Consider the following 19,878-nt stretch of genomic DNA (forward strand, 5'->3'; position numbering starts at 1 on the left):
ATGGTGTTACATATTCAGATAATTTTGTATCCATTAGTTTTAAGTTTACAGCAGAGATGCTTATTAATCAAGACAGATACATTACCTAGAAGCTATTTCAATTCAATTTAAGGATCGAACAGCAGCAATACAAAAAGTACCACTTTTCTATTTTGATACAATGTTTTAATTAATATGTGCTTACCTGCACAAACTCCATTCTGAAGAGAACCTTCATAGAAGAAGTTTGAAGGGAATTTTGATAATTCAGGATGCATTCTGTACTGAACTTCCAACCTGAATGGTCTAATTCCCAAAACTACAAGACGTTCGAACAAAGACTGCGATAATCCTGCTCGAGCAGCCTTCTTACACATGACAACTGGACCCAGCTGGCAGTGATCTCCAACAAGAATGAGCTGGCAACAAAAAAATAAGTTACAGTCCTGGAATTTCAAACATTTATTTTTAAGTTAAATTCGTCATGATACAAACTTCTGTAATAACTCTGCTAATTAAAACCATCAGCTACAATTCAATAGTTATTTAAATCCCCTCTGCCTTGAATAATACTGGTTAAATGAAATTCCTACTTAAAAACTGTAAACTGGAATTCGACAAATATACTCTTTCCCATTATCCTCAGCTAATGTGCTTCTCTACAAGCAAGACAATCCCTTGAAAGTAATTTCAATGTTTACCAAATGCATGGTCTATGTTACTAGATATAGCAAACTCAGGACAGGGTAGTACTTGGCAGTACAAAGACAGACAGCTACCCATTTGGAAAGTTAACTGAACATTCCACATCCTCAGATGTGTTGCTAGGCTATGAATAGTTCCATTTTCTTCCATAATAAACTGTTTCCCACTCAAACTCAAAATGCAGAGTGAATCTTGTTCCAGCTCCTAGTCCAGGATTAAAAATCCCTGGGAGAGTTGGAGATTAAACGTGGGGCCTCTAGGTAAGAGCAAACAAGCTACCCCAACAACAAAGGGCTGACGGTTTACTGTATTTTAAATATTTTCGCGTTTGGAATGGGTCGAATGTAATATTCAAAATAAAGCCTATTAGCTGATGTTAACTGTCCCGTCTCTTCTTTGAGAGAAACTTCAAAACAAATTGCCCTGTCACAGGTTGTCAAAAAAGAACAATGTAATTTTCAATCCATGCCCCAACCTCCTGATACAGGAAGATAAAGAGTTACACAATCACCAATAACAATCGCACGCGACCGTCAGCCTTCATACGCTTGACAACAGTTCTTAAAAATGCATGCTGGAGAGGGCTATTCCGCATACATCCTAGTTGAAGGTGCCATTACATACCAACTAAACTCTATGGACCATTCTAGACCACTGTCCAACTCCTCTCCATGGAAGACTATTTCACACATGGTACTATACCAGGTAAAACAATTCGAGCCGTAATAAGAAAAAAATCCATTGACTCCAGTGGACATAGAGGAGGCCCTAACTGGCCTTGGCTATTCAGGAATACCGGTTGTTCAACTAAATCCTACTCTATCGAGAATAAGGGCGGGGGCGTGCACACGCGCGCACGCACACACACACACACACACCCGTCATCTATCCCCACGCAGTGTGAAATGCACCGGCGAACACTCCACAACTGACTGACCAGTTAAGGATTAGAAGAAATTCAGATGCTGCAACTGTGGAGGAAAGGACACAGCTAATTACAAAAGCTGCACATTGCACTCATTGCAAAATCCTAAAACTCAAGCCTCAAACAGCAATGAAAGACCTGAAGTAGACATTAACAATATTACAATACTAGAGCATTCTCCCCCACTCCCTTTGAACGTACAACTATCAAGTTGGAACTCCCAATCTAGATCTTGCCAGTCAAGCTCTCTCCACCATCTCTCTATTGACAATCAGCCTTTTACCTCAGCCTGGCCTCGAGTTAGCTGTCTGCCGGCTATAACTCAGCTCTTCGATAATAAGGAAGAAGACTGTCAGCAACTACACAATCTACCTATCCATGAACAATAATGACTTCCCTCAGAAAAAAACTACATAGCACTGGAATTGCTGCAGAAATAATGGACATGATGTTTAATATCCTTTCTCCACAAGATGGCCGAACACAGACTCAAGTTGCACTAGAATATGTGTTTGCAAAGCATGGCAGAAAACGATAGAAAACCTTCCAGTCACTCTAGCCGTCAACTACATGTCCTCTACCGGAACACAAGGAATTCACCCCCCAAAACAAGAATTTATAGAATTCTTACAGAAACAAGAAATTGATATTGCCTTGATCCAAGAGTGCCAGCTCAAAGAATGACATACCTTCTGAGTACATGACTGTAAAACATACCCAATAGACTGTATAGGAGACAAGGGAGGCACTGCTATACTAGTTAAACACTACATAAAACATGATTAAATTCTTGTTCCAGCCCTTCAAACTCTGGAAACTGCAGCCGTCCAAATTCACTCCCAACAGGGCAAGATCTTCATTTCGGCACATCAACCTCCCAATAAGAAACTCATACATGCCGACCTAGACCTACTTCTAGGATACGACTGCTCTACAATCATCGCAAGCGACCTTAACTCAAAGCACACTTGCTGGAACTGAAGAGCATTCAATAAGGCCAGATACCAGCTTCTAAGATACTGCAACAACAATATTCTACTGATTGGCCCCATTGAGCAGACTCATATCCCGCACAACCTAGGACACAACCCTGATGTTTTGGACACAGCAGTAGTTAAGGATATTAAATAATCAACTGAACTCCAAACCATCATTGCCACTGATTCAGACCACAACCCAGTACTGATGACCCTGCAAAATTTTCAAAGTTTAAAACCACATACCTCAAGACTAACTTCAGAAACATACCCAAGGAATATTATCCAGACCAGCCTCGAGAAGTAACAACTACCATGGAAATTGACTGCTGTCAGAAATCAGATAACCCACCAACTGCAGTAAATACAACAGGTCTCCAGGACCCTATTTTAAAATTAATCCACCAAAAGCGATTAGCTCTGAAAATGTGGCAAAAATACTGCCTCCCAAGGGACGAGTGGTATTAGAATTACCTCTCCAAATTATGTACTCAGGAAATTACTGACTTCTCAAACCAAGAGTGGAATAAAAAACTCTATACTGCAAATGAAAGACAACAGCCTGTGGCGCATGACTAGAGCCCTGCGCACTACTGGGACTTCTATCCCCACCCTACGGCACAACTAGACTGATGCGAAAACAGACAAAGGAAAAGCAAAATTATTGGCAACTTGTCTCGAACAAAGATTCAAACCACACCCTAGCCCTAATAACCAGGAACACACAACTCATAAAGAAGATGTTCTCTCCCATCTTAACTGCCAGTTAAACAGCAACCCTAAGGGCCTGTACTACGACTGTCAGATAAACAGCCAGATACGTAGGCTGCAGTGTTGAAAACTAGAAGTTAAATATTTTCTTGTGTACTACCAACAGATTTTAACAAAGGTATTGTAATGCGGAAGATGTAACATTTTTATTGGGTTGGTAATAAGGTTACTGAAAATATAGTGAAATTTAGCGCGGTGGTATACCTGTTCCCTGGTGTTTGACTGTTTAGCTCTATTCCTTTTGAAATTGTATTACTAGAATCCAATATCAGACTCTTATTAAGCTATAATGTGGAGGTAAAGGTCAAAAACAGAATTAGGACTGAAATATACACATACGAAGAAATGTTGAAATTAATTAACTGTATAACGAAACTGAAAATGCTATAGAAAATAAAAAGACTGAAAATGTAACACAGACGCAAAAGTTAAGATTCAGGTTATGTATCTTTTTTGTCTGGTACTATTTACGAGGTTGCGCGTTATGACGAAAGTAAAGTTTATATTCGTAATTTCGTAATTAATGCCACTGATGCAGCGTGCGATCATTAATTTTATTATTAATTCAATTTATTGTTTGCTTATTGAATAAGTAGTTAGTTTCTTTCTTTTCAATACAATGTGAGAATAGTAACTGGCAATCATTTATCTCACTTTAGCGTAAATACGAGTAAAGAAAATTGTGGCCGAAGAAAAACAGGAAAGCTTGGACTGATTTCACAGATAAACTAGAGCAAGACAGCAAAGCAAATTCTAAACTACTTTACCGAACAATACGAAATATAAGAAGAGACAATGAATACATAACAGCAATAGAGGAACCAGATGGTAACATAGTTAGGGAAGAGACAGAAATAAGGAAGATCATGAAATCCTATTTTGATAATTTATACAACGGTACTGGGAAAGACTCCAATGATGTAACCACGCAGGTCAGTTTAAGCTGCAATGATGAGCCTGACCAAGAGAGCCCACCAACATGGAAGGAAGTAGAGATGGCCCTTAATAGTATGCCCAAAGAAAGATCAACAGGATTTGATGAAGTCAGTGCAGATATGATCAAAGCAACTGGTGCAATAGGAATACAGTGGCTTCATAGAGTAATTAATGCAATATGGAAGGACAGGAAAGTCCCAGATGATTGGAAAAAGGGGATAATAATACCTCTCTTCAAAAAAGGAAGCCGGAAGAAATGTAGCAATTATAGAGGGATCACTTTGTCTCATGGTTTGAAAATATTTGAGAAAATACTTGAAAAAAGCTAAGGAAAATAATAGAACCACAACTACAGGAAGAACAATATGGATTCAGAGAACACCGATCAACTACCGATCTCATATTTGCACTTACAAGGAAACATCCACAATGGTGAAGTCGCCGATCGCGATGAAACTTAGCAAACACATTGAGGTACATGTAAAAACAATGCCAGCATCAATTTTAGGCGCCAACATTCATTAGCGCGTTAACTAAGGGGCCTAAAAGTTGCAACATTTCAAGTTCCACACAATCAGCGATGAATACCTGCTGGCCAATGCTAAGTCGGCACACACACTTCTCGTCTGGAGACACACCCTCTGCACCGCCTTTTACCCTCCAAGTGGTTCTCCCCGGCACGTTCCCCTCCCTTCTTCTCGCGCTTGCCGGCTGCTTGGCTCTGGAACGAGACCGACGCTATATTTTGCTTCTTTACGTACTATAATTATTGAAATCCTTTAAATCACGTTCCATTTCACACATGATAATAAATAACCTAAACGTATTTACTCATATTTTATGCAAATGTTATATTTTCATTCCTGCTAATTCCGGTGGGTTGTCAATTCGTGGGTACAACCCCGAGTTAAGCACCATCGGGCGCGGACAAACGTGGTATAAGGTACCGCGTCCGACCTTGAAACAACGTTAAATATCCTTTTATTTAAAGAAATTACGTGCCCGGGTAGAGGATCTCAATGAATGTAATGAGATGTTGTACCTCGGGATATCAAAATATGGTTACAGGTTCAGACCTTTTCATGTCCACTCCCCTACCCCCATTTTGTGTACACTATCAGTTGTGTCATAACGAAACGAAATCGTGAACAACAGCAATTATAAACTCCCGAGTTAGAAACTGCTGGTATTTCCCGTATTACGTACTCTGGTATAAGAAATCTAGATAGAATGTTTTTATTTGTGCTTGTATTGAACGATGTATTTATGTTTTGCAGTGAAAGGCACAACACATTTCAATTGCAGCCATGGTTGTCTAACATAAATCAAATGCATAGACAACTTTGATATGAGTATGACATGGAATGATTGACGTAATAAGCAAAGTCTTTAAAAAGAAATAAAGATGTGCATTTATATATGCAGTAGATATACCGTAATCACAGGCAGAGCTGTAGTCCTACTTACTCGTACTTTTGCGCTATAGCTGACAGAGGTCTATGTATTCAACAAGTAGCCATATTAAAGTATCACACTACAGTCTTCTGGGTACAATGGCAGTTACATACGTAAAAGTGTACATGGCTATTGTACGAACTGGTACAACAATGTAAACTGCCTATACAAAGTGGAAATTCCAAGGGAGAGCTATGAGGTTGGCTGATAGCGTACGCAGTGTAGCACAGGTTCCGTTCGACAGCTAAGCAGACAGCAGCGCGGGGAGATGGAAACGAGTGGTGCTGAACCAGGCGGGGTGGAGGGGAGGAGAAGAGGTGTGGCACAAAGCAGTGTTCCGGCTAGGCATTGGTCAGGAGGAATTCATCGCTGTTTGCGCGGAACTTGAAATGTCACAACTTTTAGGCCCCTTAGTTAACGCGCTAATGAATGTTGGCGCCTAAAATTGATGCTGGCATTGTTTTTACATGTACCTCAATGTGTTTGCTAAGTTTCATCGCGATCGGCGACTTCAACATTGTGGATGTTCCCTTGTTAGAATACTGTTAGAAAAGCATTGAGAGAAGGGCAAAGACTTAACACTAGTGTTTCTGGATCTCGAAAATGCATTTGATAGTGTTCCAAGGAAGACTATATGGGAATGCTTAAGAAAGAAAAATGTACCCAAAGGGCTTATCCAGAAAGTTAAAATGCTTTACGAAGACTGCTGCAGTTGCGTACAGATAGGAAAGTGTAATTCTGATTGGTTCCAAACCACTAAAGGAGTGCAACAAGGCAGTACCCTTTCACCCTTACTTTTTATCACTGTCATGGATGAAGTCATGAAAGAAATTAAGCAGAAGAACAATATGGACATCAATGCATTTGCAGATGATGTAGTCATTTGGGGAAATGCAGAGAATGAAGTCCAAGAGAGAGTGAACACCTGTAATGAACATTTGAAAGCACACAGATTAATAATAAATAAATCGAAAAATGTTACTATGTCTCAACAGATAGAAGAAGAAAGGAAAAATAATGCTTTTAGCAAGTGTGAGAACTTCTGAATGCCTAGCTGGTGATTACTCTTTTGTTGACTATGAATAAGAATTTGGTGTAACTAAGTAATTGAAATCTACTGAACTTTAACATGTAGTTTAACACTAATTTGGTACAACAAAATATCTAACTACAGGGATGTGTATTGTAGAAATTTTTTTTTTTGTAGCACCAATCACACGAGAGAAAGAAACAACATACGAGAAGAAGAATTATTGGAAAGAAAGATTTTTAGGAAGAAAGTCTAACAAATGGAAGGATTCCAAGGGAGGAAGGAAAGGAAAACAGGCACAAAGTGGACTGAAGACAGGAAAAAGAAACAGTGAAACAATGAAAGAATACTGGAGGAAAAGGAAAGAACAACTAAGGAGGAACAATTGAAATTGTAACGTGGTCCTTAGAAGGCCGAGACGCAAAAAGAAGAATGCTGGAAGGTACACAGCTGGAAACAGTAGACCAATATAAATATCTTGGGTGCATCATTTCAAGTGATAACAGAATACAGCATGAGATTAACAACCGCATTCAAAAATCAGCTCAGTTTTACCATCAAGTTCGGAACCTCCTCTGGAAAAAACAAGTTCCCTTAAGATCAAAGCAGATTCTATTCCAATCATACTTCACCCCCATAACAACATATTGCCTAGAAACCTGCACAACCACCCAACAAGTGGATAGCAAACTACAAGCCGCAGAAATGAAGTTCCTATGAACTATGGTACAGAAGACAAAAAGGGACAGGGTAAGGAATGAAAGAATAAGGGAGGAAGCTGGTGTGTACCCATCCCTGAATGAAAAAGTGACGAGGGCCCGTTTGAAATGGTTTGGCCATGTTCAACGAATGGACAATAGAAGGGCAGCAAAACAATGGCTACACACAGTCGTGGCCGGAAAACGACCGGTAGGAAGACCTAGGAAGAGATGGCTGGACCAAGTGAAAGAGGACATAGGAACAAGAGGAGTCAGCTGGGATATTGTCTTGAGATAAGAGTGGTACATGGACAGACAGAAGTGGAGAGAGCTCGTAAACTACACCCGGGCAACTTGAGTGGAAAACTGATGATGACTTTTGTAGCAAGTTGTTATCAAGTAAAAGTAATATAACCTCCTTAACATCCTCATTCGACAGATGAATCGCCATGAACAACGTTGTATATCTTTATTTCATGTGCGCGTCGCGGATAGATTTGGACTAGAACCCACACTTTTGACACACATTTTAATGATTAAGAAATGTGTACTATCACCTCTAGTACCCTATCGACTACCATTTACAATGATATAGATGTTGATTCCCATAGGGAATCTGAAATATTTGTCCTGAATGAGCAAATTTATAATACCAATATAAACGGTCCGTTATTGGACATTATAAATTTTCCAGCTAGCTCATTCTTGGTTGCCAGCGTTTCGCCCTCGTGTGCTAGGGTGGGCTCATCAGTTGGTACCTAGCACACCTACCAATACGCTGGCTAGTGCATACCATGGGAATCAACATCTATATCATCTGATGGCCAAGCAGGCATCAATTTTTAGTGATGAGACAAAGTCTCTTAGTGCATTGGCACTGCCGGTGGCTCCAGTTAGCCTACGCAGTGGCCTCCACGGTATGCACTAGCCAGCGTATTGGTAGGTGTGCTAGGTACCAATTGATGAGCCCACCCTAGCACACGAGGGCGAAACGCTGGCAACCAAGAATGAGCTAGCTGGAAAATTTATAATGTCCAATAACGGACCATTTATATTGGTATTACCATTTACAAGGTTAAAAAAAGGTTAAAGGTTAGGACTCGAACCCATGAAAAACTGCTTAGCAGCAAACTATGCTGCCTTAACAACCACGGCTACCCATGAAGCTTATGATTGACTGCTTGTGTGCTACTTATATACTCAGTAGCAACAACTTGTTAGCTTGGGAAATCTTTAAGAATTCTGTGATAGCTGTACAGAAAGCATGACATACTTTATAAATATATACAGAAATTACATTGTAACAACTTAATTCCGCACAGCATCATGCAGATGTAGATTCATCTTCATGAGTAGCCACCTTGATTCTTTACAGTAGCGTCCTCGATAAGAGCGAAGTCCCAGATAAGAGCGCTAACAACCTCTCCAACTTCAGCATAGCTATACTCGAGAATATTTTCCCAGATTGTACATAAACGAAAGTCGTAGTACTCTGTTTCAACCGAACATCTGGATAAATGTCCAAACTACCAAATAAATTTATACCGCACCGTCGTAGTACAGGCCCTAAATATACTAGCAAGCAAGGAGTACGAAACATAATCCACAAACTTAGAAATCTGAAAGCTGGCATGGACTGCATCCCTAACAGAGTTCTTAAAGAACTACCAATAACGGTCATCGAAAGGCTAGTGGCTATCAACAAAACAGGTCTCAAATTAGGCTATTTTCCCACTGCTTAAAAAAGAGCCAAAGTCATCACCATTCCTAAGTCTAACGAAGACCACACAAATTCAGCAAACTACAGACCAACAAGTCTGCTATATAATCTAGACAACATAATATTGAGAAAATCAATCATCACAGGCTCACAACCATAAGTCAGAAACGCCATGCCAGATGAACTCATATGAGTTGTTAACATCATAACAAAAACCCTAAATCAAAATAGAGCCAGGCCAGTAGTAATCTTAAGACGTTGCTGAAGCATTTGATTGAGTCTGGACCTCTGGCCTATTATACAAACTCTAGCAACTTCATACAGACCCCTACATACTGGAAGCTACTATAATAGTTACCTAACCGATCGATGTTTCTATGTCATCGTCGATGGAGAAGAATCAAACTTTAAAAACATCCTCGCCAGTGTATTGCAGGGCAGTATATTTTGTCCTCTCCTTTAATTACTGTTCATACACGATATCCCCCGCACAAAAAGCACAGAAATAGCCTTATATGCTGACGATACCTCAACAGCTGACTTAGTCAAGGTCAAGGCTGCTGCACAAAAAATTCAATGGGCTCTCAATGCACTCCAAATATGGCTTGACACTTGGAGAATTAAGGTCAACCCTACAAAGACAGTAGCTGTACTATACTCAATTCGCTGGCACCGCAAACCTACTAAATACTTTGGAGTAACTCACGACTAAATACAAATTTCGTAGCCATATCAACATATTGGACAAAGCTACCTCCAGTATCTACAGCTTAATATCCTGCCGCTCTACTCTCAATGTAAGCTCATCCTCTTAATCGCTTATCAACACAACGATTATGTGTAAGGCACGGGTAAGGACCGGTACACACAACGACTACAGGTTCGTCAAAATAAAATACAGGACTAAGAATTATAGCCAACATACCTAGACACATCTGTAATACAACCATAAGAAGTAAACTAAACGTTCCAACCATAAAGGAACAAATTGTAAAAATGGCAAAACGACAATACAGCCCCCTACGTAGTTCACACAACCCACTTATTAAAGAGATATGACCAAGACGAAACAGTATTTTAAAAAGAAACATCCCAAAACACATATTACCAAACCACTAATATCTAAATGAACGGCTAAAACTCTGTCAACTAAGTACATAAAACTGTAAATAAGCCCTATAGATGCAATAAACTTCTCTTCAAGGAAGTCAAAATAGATTTCCCAACCAGTTGTGTCTATAACCTGTACAATTTGCAAAAATACAATACATTGAGTCACTAACCAAATTGGAACACCTTGTAAATATTGTACAATCCAATGTAAATAATCGTGTACATATGATCTTCACCATTAGTTTTATTCTTAGCCTAATCATTATAGCTGACTTGAGATAACAATAGTCTTTGAACAGCTACATGTCACTTCACTAAATATATAAAATTAATAATAATCTAATCAACTATATATCAATAAGTTGCAGGCAAAAAAAAAAAAAAAAGTACTGTCCCACAACAACACATATTAAAATTGTACGTAATAAAGTCACAGGTGCATGGAAAATACAGTCCTGCAACACACATTACAATTTCTGTAACAAAGTCACAGGCGCACCATGCCATGCAAGAAATAAACTTGCGTAACAAAATTTCGCAAGCTCTTGGAAAATACTGCTGCAACAAAAGCAACGAACTAACCAACAATGACTCAGTCAAATGAGCGGGCGCTAATAGGAAATCTGTATAATTGAAATATCCAGCAGATAGCCTGCAAGACCAAACCTGCTGTAAATACAACTAGCACAGCTATATCCCTACACTAGCAACAACATTATATGAAATAATTGCCAGAACTACACTACTTGAACTAGGCAATTCTCTCCCCTCATTCAACGAACATCAGACCCAAATGTGGTCAGAGGTCCCAACTTTCGTTACCACTTGTTGGGGCACAAAAGGGAGTCGCAAATGAGTTCAGATTTGGACTGACAATAAAGGTAGCTGATTTAATTGGTTGGTCGATACTTTTCATGTGAATTTACATTACAACTATGATAATCTGGTAGACCCGACAGTCCGGCACGCACTGCAAATCTATTTTTCCCCGTATTCTGAGGGATTTACCGCTTTCACGGTTGGTAGTACAGTCACCAAGATTCGTTCACATAGACCTACAGTTACAGTGCTTACAACTGCATCAGTGCGGAGCAGTTTTCTTTTACAGTTATTTAATGAATTCATTGTTCTGTATCAAAGTTAAGCTGTGTGTACGATTGTCAAATAGACTACAGCACAGTGTAAAGTTTGTACATACTGTACAGTGAATATGTTCCTAAACCAAACATCTCATAGGCTGAGACTTTGCAAGCCTTAAACACCTTTGCAAAATTTGCAGAAAGAAACCAACAATCTGAACTGTACCAAATTCTTTGTATTTAACAATTTCTATTTTATTAACATTAACTACTACCGAGTTTCTTTCAAAGCCATGGTGATTTTTTATTTCACAATAAGTCTACAAAAATGATTTATAATGAACTTTCCTAAACTTTGAGCATTAAACTGATTTAACTGTGCAGTCCAGTACAGTAGAACTTCGATTATACGTTCCCGGAAACTTACATTTTCCTGTGTTATACGTTCAAATTATATGGTCCCGCGAGCATCCTAATTAAATCACGTTGTAAAAATCCTGCATTATCCGTTCCTCGAAGAAACGATTTCCCAGATTAACTGTCCAGAAATTTCAGTCCCATCACCGCGAAATCCTCGATCACTCGTTTTTCAAGAAACTATATCTCACGATAGGACGGCTATGGCATACTTGCAGATCTTGGTGTTAACGTCCTGTCAATGCGGTAATTTGAGGAAGTACTGTACCATACTTGAAAAGCGATCGGCGGTGAACTTGCATAAGGGACCATCTCAGCCATCGCATTCGGGTGGTATTGTTTACAGAATCCTCGAAAATCATAAAGCAGAGAGTGTCCACAACAACTGGAAGGAGACAGAGTGCATTTCGACAGCTGTATTTTAAGACAGAACGAGTTTCGTCAAATGTTCGTACTTGTAAAATGCTTACATTATGTCCAGGTTTTTTTTCTTCCGAGTGTATCGCTAAACAGGTTTTTGACACTTCCCCCAGGACACTGTATAGTCACTGGGCTTTCAGGCAGGAATCGAAACTGCTTCTTAAGTAACACAAATTTAGTATTTTAATATTAAAATAATATACGATTATGTTATCAAGTCCAGAACAGATGTACCTTACATAACGCCACGGGAGGTTTTGGGATTGCCTATTACTGTTTTTGTCCTAATATAACACTGAAAATTTCACGTTTTTGTGTTAAAATGTTAGGAAGCAGACCAGTACTCCCCATAAATTCCAGAAATCCAAGCGAACATGCAAAGGATAGTGCACGCTAGCATACCAGTGGGCCATTGATAGGAATGTTTCTGGACCGCATTTCGACAAACCATGTATAAATGGCTTTGTCCACCTCCTCATAGTCTGCTGTCTTTTTTCGTTGCGGGCTGAGGGCATCAGCATAATTATTATGCTCTGTCTTACTTTTCTGTTTTAGAAAAGTAGATAGTGTTAAAGGGCTGATGTCATACTACTTCGCTATTTCTCCTTTCACTATTTCCCAAAGTCTTTCACATTTTTCTTTTAAAGAAAACTGCTTTCGCTTCTTTTGATCCATATTGCCGAAAGAGTTAACTGGTACGCTAATAAATGTTACTTCACGAACGAAAGAAACAACAAATGTACCACGAGATGTGAATGAATGAAATTCACTACTGAAGGTACAGATGTGAAACCGTAATGTTCATTGGCCGACTGTAAATGTGTTCTTACATAGCCATAAGCGTTACTTCTTAAGTATTGGTTACTTGGAAGTCTATATCTAGCTCGAACAATGGAAAATTGCTACCTGAACTGTAACCTGTAAACGCGAATACTGTAATCCAATCCGTGCACCCCAATATTTGAAGGTATTTTTATTAACAGAAAATTGGCTATGGTTCATAGTGTGGGTTACTGTAGTCACGTCCTAGTTCGTGAACCATGGGCAACGGCTGAGTGGCCTAGTAAGTGGTCCTGAGAGTCGGATACCACTTGCCATGGAATGGGAGTGGGCAACTGACATATTCAGAGTCATGGCCCTCCTTGTGCTCAGGCGGCTAGGACTATACAATCCACCGGTGGTCCATAACCTGTTACAGGAGAGATCCTCACTTGGACTATGTGCAAGTAGGGTAGCATCCTGCTTCATGAATTTACCGAAGTCAGAACATTTTAAGCAAGCCTCGGACCTATGGGAGTAACGGAGTCCCACTCCCATTTGAAAGACTAGGGACACCTTGGAAACAACTTAGCGAACGAAATGGAATTCAACGGGGAGCTATCAACATTAATGGGGCTTATGGAAGAAAGAAAATAGAACTGGCTGAGTCAGCTAAGAGGATGCATCTTGATGTGCTAGGAGTACGTGATATTCGGGTAAGGGGAGATAACGAGGAAGAGGTAGTAGTTTATAAACTGTACTTGACGGGTGTTACAAAGGGAAGGGCAAAGTAATGGGTAGGGCTATTTATCAGGAACACCACTGCACGCAACATAGTTTCTGTTAGGCACGTAAATGAGCGAATGATGTGGGTAGATTTGTCAGTTGGAGGAATTAGGACTAGAATTGTCTCAATGTATTCACCATGTGAGGGTGCAGATGACAATGTTGACAAGTTTTATGAAGCATTGAGTGACATGGTGGTCAGGGTCAACAGCAACAATAGGATAGTGCTAATGGGCGATTTCAATGCGAGAGTTGGAAATAGAACAAGGATACGAAAGGGTGATTGGTAAATGTGGGGAAGATACAGAAGCTAATGGGAATGGGAAGCATATGCTGGACTTCTCTACTAGTATGAGTTTAGCAGTTAGAAATATATTCTTCAAGCATAAGGCTATTCACCGCTACACATAGGAGGCTAGGGGTACCACATCCATAATGGACTATGTTAACCGACTTCAAATTCAGGAAATCTGTTAGGAATGTACGAGTTTTGCGGGCATTTTTTGATGATACAGACCACTATCTGATCTGTAGTGAACTAAGTATCACTAGGCCTAGGGAAGAGAAAGTGAAATCTATATGCAAATCAATAAGGGTAGAAAATCTCCAGGACGAGGAAATATGACGGAAGTACATGGATATGATTAGTGAGAGTTTCGAACAGTAGACAGTAAGCAGGTTCAGGATATACAAAGAGAATGGGTGGCATATAGGGTTGCTGTAGTAGAAACAGCAAGGGAATGGCTAGGAACAACTGTGTGTAAAGATGGCGAACATCTTGGTGGAATGAAGAGCTTGTCAACATAAAAAGGAGACATCAGAAATGGCTCCAAACAACGGCCGAGGCAGACAGGGATTTGTACGTAGATGAAAACAAAAACAAAAACAAAAAAAAAAAAACAGCAAAACAAACAGTTGTTGAATCCAAAAAGAAGTCGTGGGAAGATTTTGGTAATAAGCTGGAAAGGCTAGGTCAAGCAGCAGGGAAACCTTTCTGGACAGTAATAAAGAATCTTAGGAAGGGAGGGAAAAAGGAAATGAACAGTGTTTTGAGTAATTCAGGTGAACTCATAATAGATCCCAAGGAATCACTAGTGGAGGGAATATTTTGAACATCATCTCAACGTAAAAGGAAATCATCTTGGTGGTGTTGCGAACAGGCAAGCTCATGGGGAGGAGGAAAATTATGTTGGAGAAATTACGCTCGAGGAAGTGGAAAAGATGGTAAATAAACTCCATTGTCATAAAGCAGCAGGAATAGATGAAATTAGATCTGAAATGGTGAAGTATAGTGGGAAGGCAGGGATGAAATGGCTTCATAGAGTAGGAAGATTAGCATGGAGTGTTGGTAAGGTGCCGGCCCCGTGGTGAAGGGGTAGCCTGCCTGCCTCTTACCCGGAGGCCCTAGGTTTGATTCCCGAGCAGGTGAGGGATTTCAGGGATTTTTATCTCGATCTCAGGGCTGGTTTGAGGTCCAATCAGCCTACGTGATTAGAATTCAGGAGCTATTGACGGTGAGATAGCGGCCCCGGTCTAGGAAGCCAAGAATAACGGCCGAGAGGATTCGTTGTGCTGACCACACGACACCTCGTAATCTGCAGGCCTTCGGGCTGAGCAGCGGTTGCTTGGAAGGCCAAGGCCCTTCAAGGGCTGTAGTGCCATGGGGTTTGTTTGTTGGTAAGATTCCTTCAGATTGGACAAAAGCAGTAATTGCACCTATCTATAAGCAGGGAACAGGAAGGATTGCAACAACTATCTAGATATCTCTTTGATTAGTATACCAGGCAAAGTATTCATTGGCATCTTGAAAGGGAGGGTGCGATCAGTCGAGAGGAAGCTGGATGAAAACCAGTGTGGTTTCAGAACACAGGCCTTTCCTATCCCATCGTCGCCATAAGACCTATCTGTGTCGGTGCGACGTAAAGCCCGTAGCAAAAAAAAAAAAAAAAAAAAAACACAGAAGAGCTGTCAGGATCAGATTTTCAGTATGCGCCAGGTAAGTGAAAAATGCTAAGAGATGAATAGGCAGTTGTGTTTACGTTTTGTAGATCTAGAGAAAGCACATGACAGGATACCGAGGGAAAAGATGTTCGCCATTATTAAAATCAAAGGCATTTATGTTGACAATTGGGCTTCAGTGAGAATTGATGGTAGATTGAGTTCTTGGTTCAGGGTACTTACAGGGGTTAGACAAGGCTGTAATCTTTCGCCTTTGCTGCTCGTAGTTTACATGGATCATCTGCTGAAAGGTATAAAATGGCAGGGAGGGATTCAGTTAGGTGGAAATGTAGTAAGCAGTTTGACCTATGCTGACGACTTCGTCTTAATGGCAGATTGTGCCAAAAGCCTGCAGTCTAATATCTTGGAACTTGAAAAGAGGTGCAATGAGTATGGTATGAAAATTAGCCTTTCGAAGACTAAACTGATGTCATTAGGTAAGAAATTCAACAGAACTGAATGTCAGATTGGTGATACAAAGCTAGAGCAGGTCGATAATTTCAAGTAGGTTGTGTGTTCTCCCAGGATGGTAATATAGTGAGATTGAATCAAGGTGTAGTAAAGCTAATGTAGTGAGCTCACAGTTGCGGCTCAACAGTGTTCTGTAAGAAGGAAGTCAGTTCCCAGACGAAACTATCTTTACATCGGTCTGTTTTCAGACCAACTTTGCTTTACGGGAGCGAAAGCTGGGTGGACTCAGGATATCTTATTCATAAGTTAGAAGTAACAGACATGAAAGTAGCGAGAATGATTGCTGGTACAAACAGGTGGGAACAATGGCAGGATGGTACTCAGAATGAGGAGATAAAGGCTAATTTAGGAATGAACTCGATGGATGAAGCTGTAGGCATAAACCAGCTTCGGTGGTGGGGTCATGTGAGGCGAATGGAGGATAGGTTACCTAGGAGAACAATGGACTCTGTTATGGAGGGTAAGAGAAGTAGAGGTAGACCAGGACGACGATGTTTAGACTTGGTTTCTAACAATTTAAAGATAAGAGATACAGAGATATAGAACTAAATGAGGCTACAGCACTAGTTGCAAATAGAGGATTGTGGTGACGTTTAGTAAATTCACGGAGGCTTGCAGACTGAACGTTGAAAGGCATAACAGTCTATAATGATAATGAATGTGTACGTATGAAAATTGGCTTTAATTTGCTTTTTACATGTAAGAAATGCATTCTACATGACGACGTTCAGTACCAGTACACCAAAACTGAACAAGATAATCTTCAAGTGCTGTTGGGCAGGCAACCCACACGTCAGAATTTTAATGCGCTTGCTTACCTTCCCCTAATTCGTAATCTGGTAGTTTCGCCTGTGTGTTGTATAGTGTGTGCCGTCTGGTATAATTTGCATAGAGACATGTTGTGCGAATTACCCGGCGATTAAAACAGGATGAATTTCAATTATATTTTGAGGGAAAAAGATATTATATACAGTAGAAGTCCGATATAGTGAGTACGGCATATAACAAGAACGCCGTTATACCGACAACTTTTTTCTGTCCCTTCATAATTCCTATATTAAACTGTGTATTGTCCTTCGGTTACAGCGAGCAGCCCTATCACCGACGCATCCGTTATTACGAGCGATTAAGCCCACGAGATCTTTTTGCTATCGATATTTATGCCCCCCCCCCCCGCAATTATGTTGCATGCATTTTCGCTATGTCTACTAGCGAGTTTTCTCCTCGACATTCGAAGGCGATGTTGGAGTCGATTAGTAATACCCGTCGACCGCTGTTCTGTAAAGAAAATTTGACGTGAAAGAGAACATATTTTCGTATAATGTGCATAAATAACGTGTCTGATAACAGTTCTAAACTCGATAAAATGAAGGCTGACTAAACGACCGCTTAATTTTAATGATAAATACTGAAATCAAGTAAAAATGGGATACACCTCGAGATATGGCAGAGTGCTTAATTGATTTCAGAGGTTAGTTTATATTTTCTTGCGTCTGGTTAAATTACGGGAAGGTTATCACGTAAATTTATAGCGAAAAGGTTAAGTAGGTTAAGTATGTTTTCATCATATGTATAGTATGGTTATGTTAGGATAGGTGACGCTGTTTGAATAAGGAAACTGAAACGTTTGCCACAAAATGCGATCGATCATCTTTGGTACGGTATAGTTTTGTCATTTGTGCATTTGCTAGCTGTCTCGTCGACATTCGAAGGCGATGTTGGAGTAGATTAGTAATACGGTACCCAACGACTGCTGCTCTCTAAAGAAAATTTGAAATGAAAGAGGATAAGTTTTCGTATTAAATGCGTAAATAACGTGGCCGATAGCAGTTGTCAACTCATTAAAAATAACGGCTGAAGTAAACGATCTCTTAATTTTAATGTTATGTTCTGAAATTAAGATGTGATACCTCCAGATATGGCAGAGTAGGCCTACATCACTGATTTCAGAGGATAGTTAATATTTTCTCGTATCTAGCTAAATTCTGGAAAGACTATTCACATGCAAATTTTTAGTGAGGATAAATCGGATCTTAATGAGTTTCAAATATGTTTTCACGACACATACACGGTTAGGTTAGGTGATGCCATACGAAGAAGGAAACTCTGGACTGATACTATATTTCTCCGAATCCAAGACGATGTTTTTCCCCCCTCAGAATCTCATGCAAAAAAATCAAGGGTTGTCTTCCATTCGCGGCCTAACAGGAATGAATACCACTGGCAACTACGCCGCTTCATTTCACCCCCGCACGCGCATGCACACACAAAATTCGTTGACAATAAACGACCGCCTCTTTAAAATACATCGCTAGCTGTGACAGCTGGTTGTACGGTGTCTGTGTGTAACGTCACTGGATCTCGGGAAATAGTGGGGAGAGAATCACATTCTACTAGCCTCTACAAAAACGTTTCTCAAATCTGCAGAATGGCATCAAAACATGCGAGCCTTCGAATTCTTAGAAAGGCCTTGGCTACTTAGTTGCAGAGTTATAACGTGTCTAATGTACCTGACTATTAGTAAAATTAAGTTTTATAGACAGCAGGAACACTTTCGTGATGGACAGCCGTAATGATACGTGGAACAGGTGTTGCCGGCAAATTTTCAACGGGTTCTAGTCGATACCGTATTACGATGCCAATTTTAAGCGAATTGTTATTAAACACACGGAAATGTAGAATAATTGTGCAGCCGCAAGAAAATATGGCATAGGCCTAAGTAAAGCCAATATTTGGCATCAGCGTGAAGACGATAGCTACAAAAAACAAAAAAGTGTACTGAACAATAAGTGCATTCAGTGGTCCGCAACAAGGACGCTTTAAAGAAGTCGAAAATGAAATTGTGAGGTATGTGCACGAAAAACGCAAGGGTCGAATGGCCATACTGTGCAGTAATAAACTTGTTTGTTGACTTTCAGCTAGCCTATACATCACTAGCCGCTGAAATTGGCCGAACCCGGCAAGCGAGACTTGCGTGTAGCGGTAGCCGGTTATATCTGACGATGAGTAAAAGTAACATAACAGTTTTATAGACAGCAAGAATATTTTCCTGGCCGATTGCCATATTGTGGAGAAATATGGAATAGGTACTGCCGGCAAATTTTCAACGGGTTCTCTTCGGTATTATGATGCCAATTTTAAGTAAATGGTCATTAAACCCGCGGAATAAAAAAGAATTGTGCAGCCGCAAAAAATTTGATATAACGAAAGCCAATGTTCAGCGTCTAAAAATAGTCTAAAATGAGTACTGTACAACAAAGGCATTCATATGATTATACAAAGGACTTTTTGAGCCTGATTAAAATTTTTTGTAGGAAAAAGTGGGGTTCGTCATGGATTCGGAGAAGTACGGTACTGTCATTTTCTCAGAATGAAATTAACATACACTTTCACGTAGCATCGGATTTAGAAAAATAACAAACAAGTAAGCTGTAGTGTGGATATCATCCACGGAAACGCACATTTTGAACAAATTGATCGCCATTTCATACCGATTTTAATGTGTATGGGGGGTTTTCCGACTTTTATATAAAAATCGGATATAACGACAATCCGCTATAACGAGTAAATTTTCCTCTGTTGTGAATTCTCGCTATAACGGACTTCTACTGTATAAGCAAAAAGGCTATATTTTAATTA

General features: G+C 39.9%; 1 protein-coding gene across 2 annotated transcripts in view; it reads right to left on the reverse strand.

Annotated features, from left to right (window-relative positions):
- Upf1 (Upf1 RNA helicase) overlaps window positions 1-19,878 on the reverse strand; it is a 232,129-nt gene that overhangs the window by 87,345 nt on the left and 124,906 nt on the right. For both annotated transcript variants that reach the window (XR_010858658.2, XM_067138359.2), the window contains exon 11: window positions 185-398. Coding sequence is in view for 1 of the 2 variants with exons in the window: in XM_067138359.2 (XP_066994460.1) it covers window positions 185-398 (214 nt within the window). In the remaining variant the exon portion in view is untranslated. The remainder of the gene's footprint in view (window positions 1-184; window positions 399-19,878) is intronic.

Source organism: Anabrus simplex, chromosome 1 (genome assembly GCF_040414725.1).
Source record: "Anabrus simplex isolate iqAnaSimp1 chromosome 1, ASM4041472v1, whole genome shotgun sequence".
Lineage (NCBI taxonomy): Eukaryota > Metazoa > Arthropoda > Insecta > Orthoptera > Tettigoniidae > Anabrus > Anabrus simplex.